We start from the raw sequence: 20,103 nt of genomic DNA on the forward strand, positions 1-20,103 counted from the left end.
ATTCCCCCAGTTCAGCCAATTATATTGCAAAAGATGACCCGGAGTGGCTTAGGCTACTTTCACATCTGTGACAGGGTGACCTGGCTGCCAGTTCTGGCAGAGAATGCCAGGAATCGGACGGACAAATACCGCAGTGTGCAACGGTTTGTGTCCGGCCAATTCTCTGAACATCTGCCGGACCCCACTATAGTTAATGGGGCCAGCGGGAATTCTGGTTGCATTGGGCAGTGCCGGATTCAGAGAACTCCATGCTTCTATGCAGGAACAGCCTGCCGGAATTGCTGCAGTAGATGTGAAACTGAACTCATTAAACGCTATGTAGTAAGGAAAGGAGAAGGCAAAAGCGGTAATAAATCAATTCTGTCTACTCCTCCTGGTCTTCGGCTGTCAGTGACGGGCAAAGACACAGGGCCTGCTCCTGGCTAAATTGTAGGAGCAGAAACTTGAATCCTGCAGTGTACATGCACAGTGCTCCAGATTAAAGCCCAGCACCAGCTGTGAATCTCCCAGAGATAAATAGTTTGATTATACTGTGACCATATAGCGGTATAACTGAGTTGCTCTTGTGCAGGTGTACATTTTACATACTTTTCTTATACTTTAATTACTTCTCACACTCGGGGTTGGAATTGTATTGAGAAAATCCAATAAAATGTGTTGGTAAAAAGAAGAAATTGTATTACATGTATTCGATCTTCAACAAGCAGAGCATAAACGAGCGGGCGACCTACCGGCCAGTACTTATCTGAGACATTCAAAATACCAATTATTCATCAACATGTCTTGACGCAAATATAAGATTTCCTTTTACATTTATAAGGGTTCTCCTGTTTTTTTTATTTTTATTAAACCCGTCTTTTCTTCTGTGTCATGGAAGACACTTTAGTACGTACCTGCTCACTGAAAAGCAGACTCCGCTGCACCCCCACAGGCGGGGGATCCCGACAGGATAGGTGTCCCGAGGGTGTCAAGAGCCACGTCTGACTCAGTTATACCCGGGGTCAGGAAGTCGCAGCGGGTGGCTGCGCGCTCTATGTCTAAAGATCGTGCTGCTTCTTAATGGTAGCTTTCTGTGTTTGCCTTGCAATCCTTTTTGTCTCACTCAGGGATCCGTAGATTCTTCTCCTCAGCTGTTTCTTGTCTGTCACTCCCAACCTCCCTATATTCCCCTCTCCCACTTCTCTGGTTGCCAGATATAGAGCTTCCTGCCTGGACATCTATACTGACCCACTGGAGCTGTGAATCCTGGTTGTTGTTCCAGAGTGCTACCCTCCGGATCCCTGTTGGGCTTTTTGTTGTCTTCTGTTGTCGCCCACCTGGGATTATATGTTGTCTGTATTGTCTGTCCTCCCCTTGGTGTTTTCCTTTAGTGTTAGTGGTGCGGACTAGTGTTCCCACCGCCCTATTCACTACTTAGGGCTCATCTTAGGGAAAGCCAGGGTTTAGGCACACGATCGGCGTATGGGTGAGAAACCCATCTAGGGACGTCAGGGCAGTCAGGTGCCAGCCTCAAGGCGAGTTAGGGGTCACCAACTTTCCCTCTCCCTTGGACATGGCCTTCCCTTTTCCCTCCCTTTGCGTCACGTATGTGATCGGCACGCCGGTCATGATAATAGGTTCCTTTCCTGTTCACTTGCATTTAATATTATGCAGAAGAACAGGAATAGACAGGAAAACATCTGGTCAGGACATGAGAGGAAGAGCCCGCAGCCTGTGTGAGCGAAGCAGAGACTGCAACATTGGCGGCACAACGAGTGGACAACTGCTAACTAAAACACCTTTCTTCCACAGGACAGAAGAAAGGATTGATCTCCCAAAATGTCTGGAGAGTCCATTTAAATACTGCTAAAACAATTCCATGGAGCGTTGTTACTTCTCCCCATGTCACTCTGGACTCTCCCGCAGTGTGGGTGGAGGTGTGAATACAGAGATAAGAAGCAAGGTTCATGGGGACAATTCATCTTCACTGCTCTGGAAGTAAACAAGGCTCTTCTTCTCTTCCTTATATCCACAATCCGCTAATCGTGTAACTGCTGTGCCTGGGGCCCGCTGTCAGTGACAGCAGGGCAACCCAGAGAGAAGGCAGGGACAGTTCCCAGGTGTCCCTGCCTTCTAGATCGCTGCATACAGATCAGGAAGCGCTATGCTGGTGGTCATGTGACCGCCGGGGCCAGGAGAGTGCAGGAGCTGTCGGGTCTTCCATAGACCTCGATCAGCCCTGCACTGAGGCTGTACAGCGTAGTATAATGCTGTACAGCCTCTCTGGGGGGTGTATTTCCCCTGTAACTGGGGCTCCTATGTCAGCCCCAGTTACAGGAGAAATCAATGGTGAAAAAATAAAAAATAAAAGTGAAGTTAAATGTCCCCCAGAGGTCTTGTATGACCTTATGGAGGACACAAAGTGTAAAAAAAAAAATTATGTAAAAAAATGATAATTCCCTAATAAGTAATGAAAATAAATAGGAAAAAAAAAAAAATAGACATATTTGGTATTGCCGCGTCCATGACGGCCGGCTCTATAAATATATCACATGATCCACCTCATCCAATAAACACCATAAAAAATAAAAACTGTGTAAAAAAAAATTTTTGTCACCTTAAATCACAAAAAGTGCAACACCAAGTGATCAAAAAGGCGTCCCACAAAAAGGTACCAATAAAACAAACAGTCACGTCATTCCGCCAAAAATTTGCTCTACATAAGAAAATTGCTCAAAAAAAAAAAAAAAAAAAAAAATATATAGCTCACAGAAAATGGAGACATTAAAACATAATTTTTTATTTCAAAAATGCTATTATTTGGTTAACGTGAAATAAATTAAAAAAGTTGACATATTAGGTATCGCCGCGTCCTTAACAACCAGCTCTATAAAAATACCACATGACCCAACTCCTCAGGTGAACGCCGTAAAAAAAAAAAAAAAAAATATATATAAATAAAATAAAAAATTTGTCACCTTACATCACAAAAAGTGTAATAGCAAGCGAGCAAAAAGTCATATGCACCCCAAAATAGTGCCAATCAAACCGTCATCTCATCCCGCAAGAAATGAGACCCTGCCTAAGACAATCGCCCAAAAAATAAAAAATAAACTCTCAGACTATGGAGACACTAAAACATGATTTATTTTTTTTCAAAAATGATATTATTATGTAAAACTTAAATAAATAAAAGAAAGTATATATATTAGGTATTGCCACGTCTGTAACGACCGGCTCTTTAAAAATATCACATGACCTAAACCATCAGGTGAACACCGTCAAATTATTTTTAATAAAAACAGTGCTAAAAAAAAAACACTTGTTTTGTTACCTTACATCACTAAGCGATCAAAAAGGCGTATGCCCCACAAAATAGTACCAATCTAACAGTCACCTCATCCCGCAAAAAATGAGCCCCTACCAAAGACATTCGGCCCAAAAAAAAAAATATATATATGGCTCTCAGAATATGGAGACACTAAAATATAATTTTTTTGGTTTCAAAAATGCTGTTTTGTGTAAAAGGTAAGTAAATATTAAGTATACATATTAGGTATTGCCGCATCCGTAAGAATCTGCTCTATAAAAATATCACATGACCTAACCTCTCAGGTGAACACCGTAAAAAAAAAAAAAAGTAACGGTGTCAAGAAAGCAATTTTTTTGTCACCTTACATCACAAAAAGTGTAATAGCAAGCGATCAAAAAGTGAAATATACCCCAAAATAGTGCCAATCAAACCGTCATCTCATCCTGCAAAAATGATACCCTACCTAAGACAATCGCCCAGAAAATAAAAAATAAAAAACTATGGCTCTCAGACTATGGAGACATTAAAATGATTTTTTTTCTTTAAAAAATGATTTTTTTTGTGTAAAACCTAAATAAATAAAAAAAAGTATAGATATTAGGTATCGCAGCATCTGTAAGAACCTGCTGTATAAAAATATCACAATATAACCTGTCAGATAAACACTGTAAATAACAAAAAAATTTAAACTGTGCCAAAACAGCTATTTTTTGTTACCTTGCCTCACAAAAAGTGTAATATAGAGCAACCAAAAATCATATGTACCCTAAATACCAACAAAACTGCCACCTTATCCTGTAGTTTCAAAAATGGGGTCTTTTTTGGAGTTTCTACTTTAGAGGTGCATCAGGTGGTCTTCAAATGTGACATGGTGTCAAAAAACCAGTCCAGCAAAATCTGCCTTCCAAAAACCATATGGCGTTCCTTTCCTTCTGCAAGTGAAATTCTGAAATTTCATCTCCATTTACCATTAATTCTTGTGGAACACCTAAAGGGTTAACAACAATTGTAAAATCAGTTTTGAATACCTTGAGGGGGGTAGTTTCTAAAATGGGGTCCTTTTTGGGTGGTTTCTATTATGTAAGCTTCACAAAGTGACTTCTGACCTGAACTGGTTCTTAAAAAGTGGGTTTTAAAAATTTTCTGAAAAATGTCAAGATTTGCTTCTAAACTTCTAACGTCCCCAAAAAATAAAATGACATTCACAAAATGATCCAAACATGAAGTAGACATATGGAGAATGTAAAGTAATAACTATTTTTGGAGGCATTACTATCTATTATAAAAAAAGAAATTGAAATTTGCTAATTTTTGGTGAATTTGGTATTTTGTTATAATTAAAAATTTTTACTCAATTTTACCACTGTCATGAAGTACTAAATGTGATGAGAAAACAATCTCAGAATGGCCTAAATAAGTAAAAAGCATTTTAAAGTTATTAACACATAAAGAGACACATGTCAGATTTGCATAAAATGGCTCTGTCAGGAAGGGGGAAATGGCCCGGATGTGAAGCGGTTAAAATATGTGAAAATGGCTTCTCTCCTGTGCGACTTCTCTCATGTGTAATAAGATGTGATTTATTTGTTGTTGTTTTTTTAATCAAAATCTTTATTATTGATTTTCAATAAAGGTATTAACAAAATAAAGATTTTGTATACAACAACAAATATCTCGTCAGTCCATACATCAGAGTCTTTCCAATATAATGAGAGTGTCACCATATTAACATGAAAGCATCGTAGTACAGAAAAGAAAAACAGATACATGTTATTATAAGGATACAGGACACTGCAGAATGAATGCTAGATTATAGTATAACATCTAACCAACTCCCCACTTTACTTGATCCAGCAGAGAGATAGTTGCAGTACCTTTATTTCGCTATTAAATTACATCTCAGGAAGGTCATTTCAATGAGAGCTGAAATTAAAGTGATCTAACGACATCTCCCATTGTGGCTTCTCTGATGTGCATCAAGATGTGATTTTCGTGTAAAACATTTCCCACATTTTGAACAGGAATATGGTTTGTCTCCTGTGTGAATTCTTTTATGCATAATAAGAGCTTGTTTACTTGTAAAACATTTCCCACATTCTGAACATAAATATGGCTTCTCTCCTGTGTGAATTCTCTTATGTTCACTAAGATATGTGCTCCGTGTAAAACATTTCCCACATTCTGAACATGAAAATGGTTTGTCTCCTGTGTGACATCTATGATGTTTAACAAGATCCGATTTATTTGTAAAACACTTCCCACATTCTGAACATGAATATGGCTTCTCTCCTGTGTGAATTCTCTCATGTGCAATAAGATTTGTGCTCCGTGTAAAACATTTCCCACATTCTAAACATAAATATGGTTTGTCTCCTGTGTGAAATCTTTGATGATTATAAAGGGCTGATTTATGTGTAAAACGTTTCCCACATTCTAAACATGAATATGGATTCTCTCCTGTGTGAAAAATTTGATGTTTAACAAGATCTGATTTTTGTGTAAAACATTTCTCACATTCTGAACATGAATATGGTTTCTCTCCTGTGTGAATTTGCTCATGGTTTACAAGATCAGATTTTTGTATAAAAGTATTTCCACATTCTGAACAGGAGTATAGCTTCTCCTCTGTGTGAGTTCTTTGTGTAGAAAGGTCCAAGCTTTTTGTGAACTGTTTACCACACGGAAGTCTTTCACCCCCTTTCTGACCTGTACCTGTGATAACAACGTGCGATTGTTCAGGAAAAGGTTCCTCATTATATGATAATTCTGTACTGTTAAGTCCTAGATGTAAATTAAGGTTTTCTCCTGAAGAGTGCTGCATTATATCTTCGTCTTCTACTATATAATTTCGTAACAACATGACGTTATCCTCGGAATTCTTACTTGGAATTTCTGTTAATATAAAAAAATGAAAATTTTAGGTTTTTATTTTACCAAACTGTTAAGCAGACAGATTTATAAAGTTCCTGTTAGGCTGGAAGTGGATCCAGCAGGAAGGAGCAGTAAAATCCATTCATTCCACTAATTGTGGCCCAAAAAAAAAAATGCCCGAAAAACTGCATTTGTTATTCCAATCTGATAAAGCTTTCAATAACATTTTCTTACGTCCTGGTAGAGTCCAAGCTTTTGGTTTACACCTGATCACAACTTTTATTATATACAGTAAAAAGTGCATAAAGTATAAAATTGCTCAAAATGGCATAAATCATTTTACATTTCACAGTACAGTAGCGAGCACAGCAGAGCAGGGGTGATAATACAGTAGATCACAAGACCCTGGGAGAGTCCCTGCCCTGGGAGGGGGGGGTCCTCCCATAATGCCTTGCAGTCAGCCTCAGCCAATCAGAAAGAACGATATGGACAGGTCATAGGTACTATGATCACAAACAAGGAAATTACTATAAGCTTGGACATGGATGAGGCAGGACCTCCCAGCAACTCATAAAAAGAAAGTTATCAGCGAGTTCAGGGTCCGATAGGGAATCATTTAGACATTTACTTAGATGGATTGATTTCATTCATTTATAGAGAGAGGTTTTAGCTGGTGACAGTAAAAGGGTCATATAGGGTTCTGTGTGTTGCTTTGCTGCCTCCCGCCATGGGCAATCCTGCGCTTGCTTTGTTGTAGTATGCCTTTTTTTCTAGTGTGCAGGAGCCATGTACTGGCTGCTGATTTTTTTGTTAACATCATTGCAGTGGACATTGTCCAACTACACATTTGTTTTCCAGAAAGCTGTTGCAGCAGACTGTCTTCAACTGGGCATTTAAAAAAAAAAAAGTTAAAAATGTTATTACAAAAATTCCATTAATCAGTAATACAAGTGGACCAGCTGCGTTTAGCTTCACTGTTTTAAACGTTTTTTCAAAATGTAATCACAGAAATTCCATTCATCACAGACTAGTGTACCGGACATTACATTCTGTGTCACTCACTGTTATATTGTAGTTTACTACGTCCAATCAAAATCTTTTTACTACAAAACTGCTGCTCGGGAGAAGGCGATGCCGCTGCTGTGGGTACAGGTTCAAAAGCTGCCAGAAGTAGGGCAAGCTGGTGGCAGAAATGTTAGTGTTGCTGGTGGTGGCTCTGTCTGGGTAACTGCTTTGTGGGAATGTTTCTGCACAGTGATTGCAGATAGTGTAGTAAAAAAAAATTAAAATATATTACTAAATTGATTTACAAAGATTCCATTCCTCAGGCAGCCTAGTGTACATGACATGTGATTCTGTGTCACAGTTATACTGGTGTTTCTTTCCAATTACACAATTATTTTTCTAAAAAACTGAATTTATTTTAAAAAAAATCCATTTAGCACAGACTAATGTACCACCTGACTTACACTCACCTAAAGAATTATTAGGAACACCTGTTCTATTTCTCATTAATGCGATTATCTAGTCAACCAATCACATGGCAGTTGCTTCAATGCATGTAGGGTTGTGGTCCTGGTCAAGACAATCTCCTGAACTCCAAACTGAATGTCAGAATGGGAAAGAAAGGTGATTTAAGCAATTTTGAGCGTGGCATGGTTGTTGGTGCCAGACGGGCCGGTCTGAGTATTTCACAATCTGCTCAGTTACTGGGATTTTCACGCACAACCATTTCTAGGGTTTAAAAAGAATGTTGTGAAAAGGGAAAAACATCCAGTATGCTGCAGTCCTGTGGGCGAAAATGCCTTGTTGATGCTAAAGGTCAGAGGAGAATGGCCGACTGATTCAAGCTGATAGAAGAGCGACTGAAATAACCACTCGTTACAACCGAGGTCTGCAGCAAAGCATTTGTGAAGCCACAACACGCACAACCTTGAGGCGGATGGGCTACAACAGCAGAAGACCCCACCAGGTACCACTGATCTCCACTACAAATAGGAAAAAGAGGCTACAAATTGCACGAGCTCACCAAAATTGGACTGTTGAAGACTGGAAAAATGTTGCCTGGTCTGATGAGTCTCGATTTCTGTTGAGACATTCAAATGGTAGAGTCCGAATTTGGCGTAAACAGAATGAGAACATGTATCCATCATGCCTTGTTACCACTGTGCAGGCTGGTGGTGGTGGTGTAATGGTGTGGGGGATGTTTTCTGGGCATACTTTAGGCCCCTTAGTGCCAATTGGCCATCGTTTAAATGCCACGGGCTACCTGAGCATTGTTTCTGACCATGTCCATCCCTTCATGACCACCATGTACCCATCCTCTGATGGCTACTTCCAGCAGGATAATGCACCATGTCACAAAGCTCGAATCATTTCAAATTGGTTTCTTGAACATGACAATGAGTTCACTGTACTAAAATGGCCCCCACAGTCACCAGATCTCAACCCAAAAGAGCATCTTTGGGATGTGGTGGAACGGGAGCTTTGTGCCCCCCTCAAATCTCCATCAACTGCAAGAGGCTATCCTATCAATATGGGCCAACATTTCTAAAGAATGCTATCAGCACCTTGTTGAATCAATGCCACGTAGAATTAAGGCAGTTCTGAAGGCAAAAGGGGGTCCAACACCGTATTAGTATGGTGTTCCTAATAATTCTTTAGGTGAGTGTATATTCCTGCATCACAATTACCATCTATTGTAGTAGACTGTCCAAATGACCATTTTTTTTCTACAAAACTATTGTGGAAGAAGGCAAATGTCACTGCAGTTGTTGGTGCAGTCTCAACAGCTGTCAGACCCAGGTCAAGATTGGATGGTGGTGACTCTGCATGGCCGTCTTCCTTGTGGGAATTTTTCAAAACATTGGTGCCAGCTACCAAAACCATTCCAGTGAGCAAGCTCTGCAGGCCACAAATAAGACGTGGTCAGAAAACTGGCCACCAATGTAAGCAAGACAGTCCTCTTTCTCCCAGTCATTATTCTAGTAGCCAGGCCACATCCACAAGCAGTAAGGTGTTGTTGTCATCATCAAAAACATAATTGGCTTTCTCCTGCTCAAACAACTCCTCCTTCCTGTTCGCTGCTTTATTGTCAGTCATCCATTCAAGTGTGAGCAGGTAACAACCATACGTTCCTAGTGATCTGCTTGTGTGCAAACTGAACATCCACCTGGCCAAGCTGCTGGTGGTGCACCCGCTGCTACACCACTTAGTGGATTTCACTGCCTTCAGGCAAATGATTTATTGATGAAGGATGCAAAGCCACCATTATTTAAAAAAAAACAAAAAAAAAAAAAAACACAACATCCATCCTGTATACTCTCAGGAAAAGGAAGGCAAAATCATTGTATTACCAGGTTACGCTTTCTACCCACCTTGACTCCGATTTTGGTAAGGAGATGCCTGCCACCCATGTGTCTGACCAGGAAGCCTGTCTCCATCCCTAATGAGTCACCACTCTGCCGCTGTCTCTGTTTCCTCTCCTGAGGAAGCTTAATCACATCTTATCGCTTCAGTCATGCAAATGCAATCAACATGAGATCCTTGACCTTGTGTTGATTATGATAAACAGATTATGCTGAAGCAGTATTTAGTGCCGGAGATTCCTTGTGGTTCTAAGGGGTTGTCTCACTTCAGTAAATAGCATTTATTATACAAGCCACTTACTAATTGTTATTATCCATATTGCTTCCTTTGCTGGCTGGATTCATTTTTCCTTTACATTATACTGCTAGTTTCCATGGCTACAACCACCATACAGTCCATCAGCAGAGGTCGTGCTTGTGATGGAGATGTGGATATCATCCTTTACCTTACAAGATGGCTCCCATATACTCCAGCTCTCAGACAGCGCCTTATCTTCTCCAAAGCATGAAGGTTTCACCCTCCCCAAGAGGACCCGCCTTCCTGATGTGTCACATATGACGTATGCTGTTCTGCTTTTAGTAAAGAAGCCATTACAAGATGGCGCTTGCTCTTCGATATTTACATAATTTGCATGCCAAAGTTAGTAAAACAAAGAGACTGAGACCCTCCCGAATGTGACTCAAACAATGTTGGACAAACCTGATTTCAATCTGTTTGTAGATGGATCTTGATACGCAGATGATCAAGGCAGATATCATACTGGATATGCGATTACTTCCTTCGATGATGTGCTACAAGCCTACCCTCTTTCTCCTGACAAGTCTGCCCAAGAGGCTGAAATGAAAACCCTCACTGAGGCATGCAAGATAGCTGAGGGGAAGACTGCCAACATATACACAGACTCTAGATACGCCTTTAGAGTAGCTCATGACTTCGGCCCCATCTGGCATTTCATCATGGCAAGTGGAACTCCTGTAAAACATGCTGAAGCTGTGCAAGCGTTAATGGAGGCCCTGACACTCCCTAAGCAGGTGGCCATACTCAAAGTCAAGCCACACTCAAAGGCAGATACTCCAGAAACCCAGGGAAACGCGAGGGCTGATAAAGCGGCAAAAGAGGCTGCAATGAGGAAAAGGAAGGCGGTGAAGACAATGATAGCCCAGACATGATCAAAGGTCGCAAGGAGCGAGGCAGGTATACCACGTGGATTCCCTCTCACCAAGGAAATGCTGGAAGATATGTAAGAAGCAGCATCAGAAGAGGAGAAGGAAGTGTGGTGTGAAAAAGGAGGAGACCTTGAGATTTTGTTTGGCAGTGCCCCCAAGTTAGGATGGTATTTTCCCCAAGAAATTGCTTTACAACATGATTGCTTGTCTGCTTATGTATCTAATCTGTGTAAACATCTGACTGACCTACATTTCCCAGTATTTTCTTCACTTCCAGATCCCAGCCAGATTCCTGGAAGTCATACCTTTCAACCAGGAGATTGGGTACTGGTGAAAAGGCACGTCAGAAAGACTCTGGAGCCCAGATTAAATGACCCATTCCAGGTTCTGCTAACTACCCCCACTTCAGTGAAACTCAAGGGGAAGGAGACACATGCTTCCCACTGCAAGAAGCTTTCAGCCCCCCATACTGAGACCTGCTGATAATGATATCCTTTTTGGTCTTTCTGTTGGGAGGGTGTGTGGATCTTGTGGGAGCAGATACAGCCCAATGTTTATACTGGGCCTCAGACACCGGTACATGGATATTCTGGGTAGACATTACAGAGCAGATGCAGGTATGTGAATTTGACTTCTGTGATGTTGCAGATTGCTTTTGTCCTGACAGTTGGATGTTCGATTTTGCTTCATTGCAATATTACATATGTGTCACCAGGACCAATAATGAGTATTGTGCATCCTGGTCAGATGTACTCCCTAATACAGGAGTTAGCTGGGGATACAAACCAGTTGAGGGGATGCAAAGGAAAGATAAAAAGGGGAAAACCTCTTGTGACCAGAATGCATTTGAGTAGGAAGAATATGGGAAAAACCCAGCTCAAAACACGTCAAAAATATCCCACAGACAAATGGGGTCCCCTGGATTGTCATCCCTTAATATTGACAATAGAATACCCCCAACCAACTGACTTCCGAATGTATGTCTTGAGAAAGTATCTGTCTGATAAATATGGACCATGGAGGCAGTTCTACTTTAAGGACATCACACACAGGCATGTCTGTGACGCTTTGCGATCCACAGCGATACTAGGAAATCACAAATGCGCCATATTTCTCAATCACAAAGACAAAAGAGCCTTCACTAAGAATCTTCTCTTTCACTAAAGGAGTAATTCACAGATCAGAGGTACAATTAGCACCTTCTTGCCAAAGAATCTTCCTGCCCCATGCCAGGTTGAGTACCCATCAATCTGGTATTCTCTTGACAGAACCTCATAAAAACTTCCTTTCTGCAGCCATAGTGTCTCCAATACCAGCAGGGGTCTCACACCTTTAGCCTGGGCAGCGAGCTTCAGAAGAAAAGGACAGATCCTTATCACACAGCTGGTTGATACAGGAAGGAAGATGACCTGAAAGTCCTCTTCAATCCATAAGCTTCATATTTTTCCCATATTTTCCTAATATTTCATGGGTTATGGAAATGTGAAAGGAACCATCTTTTCAGAGATGGTTTTGGTTCTCCTAACCCACCTTCTAGGAAACCCGCGGACAAATCAGAGATTCCCGCTCTGAGATATAAAGGTTCTCAGGCACCCTGTATTATCTTTTAGTCGTATTTGTTATCAGATGATACGTAAAATTGTACTGATTATCAATATCAACTATATTTCTTGATTGGACTTACGGGATATGGAGAAATGGGCAAAGCAAAGATGCTGCCAGGTTTTCTCCCTATGGGGCAAAGGACTGCCCCTGTTCCAATTACACAAGGCTGGACCTGAACGTGTCATAACCACTCCCCACTTCAGAGTAGGTAAAAACAGTGACACACTGAGGTCCTGCGTCCTTCACCTACCATCTGACGTCGTCTAACATCTCGACCGCCCGCAGGGACACGGGCACCCCACCATCTTGGATTATTATTTCAAAGACTTTGCCTATTACTGGACACTACCACGGTAATTCTGAACTTACAGACATTCTATTCCCTTCCACCTCTTACCTATTTCTATCCAAACCAATCTGTTCAACTGGCAGGTATATTTATCTGTCAGCTTTAATGTATATATTTTTGTTTTAGAATAAAAACTAGCGATTTCATCGTCCAGTTTTGCCCTTGTTACTTGATGACCTGATCTATGCTAAGAACTCTGTCCTCAGAAGACATACTACCAAATTGTGTTATTTTTATAAATTGCTAATGTACTAGCTAGGTTGCAAATAACCGTTTTGTCCCTTTAGGATTAGCTAGCCGGGGCCTCTTCGCCCCGATTCAATACGAAGAGTGGTGGCAGCAAATTAATTTGATTTCCAGCGTGAAATCAGTAATTTTATTTTCACCGATTGTACATACAATCGTGATTGCATCCTGTCTGGGCCCACCAACCAATCTTAAACGTCTTCTGTGCTCACAGTGGATTCGCCTCCAGAAGTCTCTAGTGGAGACCTGTATGGCAACTGTGGCTTAGTACGACGGGATTGGCGGGTGGTCGTCACATTGGTGGCAGCGGTGGGATAGCAGAACCCAAAACCAGGCAGAAGTCAGCTTTTGGGAGATCAGAGCACAAAGAACTGACAAGTGCAGCTTTTTGCGCAATCATAACAATAGGACAGTGGTTACTTAGTATCCTGTCCTGCGGAACTTGTGTTCCGGGCGCAAAACGGTACACATTAATAGGAATAGATTGGTTTACATTTTCCCCACCTTTTCTTTGCTATATCCTATTCTTTTTCTCTTCTTTTCTGAATGTCTGATTCAGTTCCAAATTACCAAAGTTGGTCTGTCGCCGACTTACAAGCCGTGTGTGAGTCGCAAGGCATTGCCATTCTGAACAAAAATCGATCACAGCTGATCAAAGCTTTGACGGAGAGAGACGGCCAAGCGATGGAGAATTCCAATCCCGTGCGGGAGGCTTCACTGCCCCTTCGTTCAACGTCACCCAGCATCGCCAGCTATGGGAGTGCTGATGTTGCTACTTCAGCTCCGGGTGATGCAGGTACCCTGGATAACAGCATGTCCACAGCTCCTGCTAACCCTCAGCAAGGAACAAGCAGCTCTGGACTGAACTTCACTGCCTTGGGCCCTATGAGCCAGCAGTTGTTACCGGGCCTGACTGGCGTGGATTTGCGTTTATACCTGGAGATGCAGCTTGAAAGAGGAGCGACAGCAGCAGTTCCAACTTCAGATGCAGCTCGAAAGAGAGGAACGACAGCAGCAAATAGAGGAGCGACAGCAGCAGTTCCAGCTTCAGAGAGAAGCGCTGCAGCACCAGCGTGCACTAGAACTGGCCCAAGTGAGACAGGCCGAGCGGTCTTCCTCTCCTAACACTCCTGCTGCAGGAGGCATTCCTCTACCCGTGGTCCCCAAAGCAAGGTTTCCAGTTATGGAGAAAAACGGGGACATTGATTTATATTTACACTCGTTTGAGAGAGCGTGCCGCCAGTTCTGCATCCCTGAGGATCAGTGGGCTCTACACCTGACGCCTCAGCTGACTGGTAAAGCGCTGGATGCTTTTGCGGAACTACCCACAGACCAAGATTGCGATTATCAGACTATCAAGGATGCCATAATTGCTAAGTTCCAGTTAACCCCTGAGGTTTACCGGAGAAAGTTCCGTGCCATCCAGAAAGGATCCACAGACTCTTACGCGGATGTGGCTAGCCGCTTATGCACCACATTCCGCCAATGGACTAGAATTCTTAAAGAAAAGACTTATGCTACCCTTGAGGATTTGATGATCCATGACCAACTCCTTGCAATATGCCCTACAGATGTGAGACAGTTTGTGCTGGAGCGCAAGCCCCAGTCTGTGAAAGAAGCTGCTGAGCTGGCAGACATGTTTGTCGCAACCCGGGTACCGGACATTCGCAAACCTGTGATGACGGACACCCGCAGGCCGGTGGTATCAGACATCCGCAAACCCCTGGTACCTGACAGCCGCAAAACTCCAGTACCCAACCAGGATAGAGCCATGTCCCAGAACTGGAGAGAAGGCAGGCCCGCTGGCCCTGTGAACCGTGAGACAACCAGGCCCTGGTGTGAGCTGTGTCGCAGGCCCGGTCACACCAAGCAAACCTGTTACGCAGGGAAGCCGGCCCAACCTCCTAGTACCGCGACGACGCCAAGCCATAAGGGGGCCAACGTTTCCACACCTACCTCATCTGCTGTATTGCTGGTCGGAGGACCCGAGGTGCACCGCGGATCCCAGAATCACCAGCCTGTCACTGTGAACGGCCAGACTGTCATCGGATTCCGTGATACCGGTGCAGATATCACCTTGGTCCGTTCACATCTTGTTACGGAGAAGGATATCCTTCCGGGAAAGTACCTCGCTCTGACCGGAGTTGGGGGGCACTCGCACCCATGTGGCCCAAGCCCAAGTCACCATTGATTGGGGAATGGGACGGCAAAAGCGAGTTGTTGGGGTCCTGGATGATATTCCTGTTGCCACAGTGCTTGGCACTGATTTGGGCACCCTTGTTTCCCATTACGAATACCCTGCAAGCGCGCAGGAGGCCCAAGCAGGACTCCCTGACCAAAACCAGGTACTGTACAGCCCTTTGGGGAAACAGGGAGACGGGGACACTTTGCCTGCTATTTCTACTGTCCCTAACGCACCTAGGGAGGTATCAGATTTAAATGTACAAGCAACTGAATGTCATTTGCCTACTTCTGCACCTGTCATTGTTGATCCGAATGCGTGTGTTAGTGTTAGCAATGGTGATATAAATGATGCTGTACCTGTTCTGGCCATTACACGTTCCATGGCCAGCCGCCTGAACTCAGAACCGACCGAAGGGACCCCCTCGGGCGATTCTGACCCTCAGGCGGATGACAATGCGAGAAAGACCGTTTCATGTGATGATGATGATTGTGTCACTGCGCTGGTAGACGCTTCCAGTGTCGCCAGTAACCTGGGCTCAGATGGGGCTGCGGGGACAGAACCAGCCGTCCCTCCACCCACCTCTGACCCCAGCATTGACGGTAACTCTCCACAGCTGACTTCATATGTCACTGGTCAGCTGGAGGAGACCGGTGGCGCTGCATTCGTGCAGGCCTTAAAGGGTGACCCTAGTCTGGAGGCACTTAGGGTCCGAGCCAACCAGCCTCCAGGGGAGGGCACTCCATATAAAATCTATTGGGAGAACAACCGACTGTACTGTGAAGCTGTACAGCCTATAAAAGGTGACGCAGGTGAGAACACGAGACAGCTGGTAGTCCCTAGGGAGTTTCGGGCACAGGTGCTCAAAGCAGCCCACGACATTCCACTTGCAGGACATTTGGGTATCAGAAAGACTCACAAACATGTTCAGAACCATTTTTACTGGCCCACGATGGGAACGGACATAACGAAGTACTGCCGATCGTGTACCACTTGCCAGAGGGTTAAGAAGGCTGGAGGACCCCGCAAAGCTCCTTTGCAGCCACTGCCCGTGATCACAGAGCCCTTCCGGCAAGTGGCAGTGGATATAATTGGTCCCCTTCCCATTCCTAGCAGTTCTGGCAAGCGCTACATCTTAACGGTCGTGGACTATGCCACCCGTTATCCAGAGGCGGTAGCACTGTCTTCCCTTAGGTCGGCCACGGTGGCAGACGCCTTGATCGGGATTTTCTCGCGTGTAGGTTTCCCCGCCGAGATGATCTCTGATCAGGGCTCTTGCTTCATGTCGGAGCTAATGGAAGCCCTCTGTGAGAGGATGCAAATCAAGCACACCACTTCCAGTGCGTATCACCCGCAAACCAACGGCCTTTGCGAACGTTTCAACGGAACGTTAAAGCAAATGCTGGCCACGTTCGTGGAATCGCAGGGGAAGGACTGGGAGCGGCACCTGCCTCATTTGCTGTTCGCTTACAGAGAAGTGCCACAGGAGTCCACTGGGTTCTCACCCTTTGAACTCCTATATGGACGAGATGTCCGAGGGCCCTTAAAACTGATTCGGGAGACCTGGGAGGGAAAAGGTGACCCCTCAGAAGTCTCTGTGGTTGAATATGTCCTAAAATTTCGGGACAAGATGGAGTCCCTCATGACCATAGTGACGGGAAACCTTGCAAAGGCACAGGCCAAACAGAAGGCTTGGTATGATCAGCATGCCAGAGAGCGGTCATACCAAGCAGGTCAGAAGGTATACGCCCTACTCCCTGTCAGGCAGAACAAATTGCAGGCTGCCTGGGACGGGCCATACACCATTCTGAAACAGGTGAACCCAGTCACTTACCTAGTGAGTCTCGGGGGTAAGCGACAGAAACTGTTCCACGTGAACATGTTAAAAGCACATGAGGAAAGAGAGCAGTATGTATTAGCGGTGTGTAGCCAGCTAGAACCCGAAGAGCCAGATCCACTGATAGACTTGCTAGCAGAGCTACGAGACGTGGCAGATGATTGGAACATCAACCCCCACCTCTCGTACCCACAGAAGCTTCAGCTCACCACTCTCCTGAGTGCGCACAGCGCCACATTCTCAGGCATCCCTGGCCAAACCAACCTAGCCGCTCACAGAGTTGACACAGGGACCCACAAGCCCTTATGGCAGGGCCCCTATCGCACCTCACCCGAAGTGCAGGCTGAGATCAAACGAGAGATTGATGAGATGCTACAGTTAATGGTCATCCAGAAATCCTCTAGTCCATGGGCCGCCCCGGTTGTTTTAGTCCCCAAAAAGGACAAGACCACCCGGTTCTGTGTCGACTATCGGAGACTGAATGACATCACCATAACCGATGCGTATCCCATGCCTCGAATTGATGAATTGCTGGATCAGCTGGCATCCGCCAGCTATCTAACAATCATGGACTTGAGCCATGGATACTGGCAGATTCCGCTTGCGCCAGAGGTGAGAGCGAAATCCGCATTCATCACCCCTTTTGGCCTCTATGAGTTTACTCGTATGCCCTTTGGGATGAAGAATGCGCCCGCCACCTTTCAGCGGGCAATGAATGAACTGTTGGAAGGAATGCAAAGGTATGCCCTAGCATATCTGGACGATATAGCCATATATAGTCCAACCTGGGAAGATCACCTTGACCATCTGTCACAGGTATTGGGAAGACTGTCCGCTGCCAATCTGACCGTTAAGCCCAACAAATGTCAGATTGCCATGACAGAGGTTCAGTACTTAGGACACAGAGTAGGCAGCCAGACCCTGAAACCTCAGATAGGGAAGGTCGATGCCATTGTAGCATGGCCACGGCCTAACACCAAAAAACAAATACAGGCATTTCTGGGAACGGCAGGGTACTATAGGAAGTTTGTTCCATCCTATAGTACTCTGGCTAAACCGCTGACCGATGCAACGGGCAAAAAACAACCCAACACGGTCACATGGAACTCGGAACTAGAACAGGCATTTCGGGCCCTGAAGGAAGCCCTAGCTAGCGCTCCTGTCCTTCAAGCTCCCGACTTCTCCCGTCAGTTCCTAGTACAAACTGACGCCTCAGACCACGGTCTGGGAGCCGTCCTTAGTCAGGTGGACGCAACCGGGAATGAGCACCCTGTCCTCTACCTGAGCCGAAAACTACTTCCCGCGGGAAACCGCATACTGCACCACTGAGAAAGAGTGCCTAGCGATCGTATGGGCCCTACAGAAACTACAATCGTACCTATACGGACGATCCTTCATGGTCATCACAGATCACAACCCTCTCAGCTGGCTGAAACGTACTTCTGGTACCAACGGAAAACTTCTCCGCTGGAGCTTAGCGCTCCAACAGTACGATTTCACGATTCAGCACAAACCGGGAAGTCGCCATCAGAATGCTGACGGACTTTCCCGCTGTAACGAGATCAAATAGGGAGTTGGGATTGCTTCAGTCCCAGTCTTGCTGACCACTTCTTCCCCAATCTTCCAAAGGGGGGGAGGTGTGACGCTTTGCGATCCACAGCAATACTAGGAAATCACAAATGCGCCATATTTCTCAATCACAAAGACAAAAGAGCCTTCACTAAGAATCTTCTCTTTCACTAAAAGGAGTAACTCACAGATCAGAGGTACAATTAGCACCTTCTTGCCAAAGAATCTTCCTGCCCCATGCCAGGTTGAGTACCCATCAATCTGGTATTCTCTTGACAGAACCTCATAAAAACTTCCTTTCTGCAGCCATAGTGTCTCTAATACCAGCAGGGGTCTCACACCTTTAGCCTGGGCAGCGAGCTTCAGAAGAAAAGGACAGATCCTTATCACACAGCTGGTTGGTACAGGAAGGAAGATGACCTGAAAGTCCTCTTCAATCCATAAGCTTCATATTTTTCCCATATTTTCCTAATATTTCAAGGGTTATGGAAATGTGAAAGGAACCATCTTTTCAGAGATGGTTTTGGTTCTCCTAACCCACCTTCTAGGAAACCCGTGGACAAATCAGAGATTCCCGCTCTGAGATATAAAGGTTCTCAGGCACCCTGTATTATCTTCTAGTCGTATTTGTTATCAGATAATACGTAAAATTGTACTGATTATCAATATCAACTATATTTCTTGATTGGACTTACGGGATATGGAGAAATGGGCAAAGCAAAGATGCTGCCAGGTTTTCTCCCTATGGGGCAAAGGACTGCCCCTGTTCCAATTACACAAGGCTGGACCTGAACGTGTCATAACCACTCCCCACTTCAGAGTAGGTAAAAACAGTGACACACTCAGGTCCTGCGTCCTTCACCTACCATCTGACGTCGTCTAACATCTCGACCGCCCGCAGGGACACGGGCACCCCACCATCTTGGATTATTCTACAAAGACTTTGCCTATTACTGGACACTACCACGGTAATTCTGAACTTACAGACATTCTATTCCCTTCCACCTCTTACCTATTTCTATCCAAACCAATCTGTTCACCTGGCCGGTATATTTATCTGTCAGCTTTAATATATATATTTTTGTGTGTAGTTTTAGAATAAAAACTAGCGATTTCATCGTCCAGTTTTGCCCTTGTTACTTGATGACCTGATCTATGCTAAGAACTCTGTCCTCAGAAGACATACTACCAAATTGTGTTATTTTTATAAATTGTTAATGTACTAGCTAGGTTGCACATAACCGTTTCGTCCCTTTAGGATTAGCTAGACGGGGTCTCTTCGCCCCGATTCAATACGAAGAGTGGTGGCAGCAAATTAATTTGATTTCCAGCATGAAATCAGTAATTTTATTTTTACCGATTATAAATACAGTCGTGATTGCATCCTGTCTGGGCCCACCAACCAATCTTAAACGTCTTCTGTGCTCACAGTGGATTCGCCTCCAGAAGTCTCTAGTGGAGACCTGTATGGCAACTGTGGCTTAGTACAACGGGATTGGCGGGTGGTCGTCACAATGTCCCAAAACCAAACCTAGTTTACGCCCTACACAAGAGCTCAACCCCTTGTTACCGGGGAAAGTAGTTAGACCCCTCTTTACGGTAGAGGAGACACTGGCA

At 44.3% G+C, this 20,103-nt stretch overlaps 1 protein-coding gene across 1 annotated transcript in view; it reads right to left on the bottom strand.

The window, feature by feature from the left end:
* LOC122930529 (zinc finger protein 569-like) overlaps positions 1-20,103 on the bottom strand; it is a 58,775-nt gene that overhangs the window by 31,840 nt on the left and 6,832 nt on the right. Inside the window, exon 2 of the mRNA XM_044283998.1 lies at positions 5,237-6,184. Within this exon, the coding sequence (XP_044139933.1) occupies positions 5,237-6,184 (948 nt within the window). The remainder of the gene's footprint in view (positions 1-5,236; positions 6,185-20,103) is intronic.

The sequence above is a fragment of the Bufo gargarizans genome, chromosome 1 (assembly GCF_014858855.1).
Source record: "Bufo gargarizans isolate SCDJY-AF-19 chromosome 1, ASM1485885v1, whole genome shotgun sequence".
Classification (NCBI taxonomy): Eukaryota; Metazoa; Chordata; class Amphibia; order Anura; family Bufonidae; genus Bufo; species Bufo gargarizans.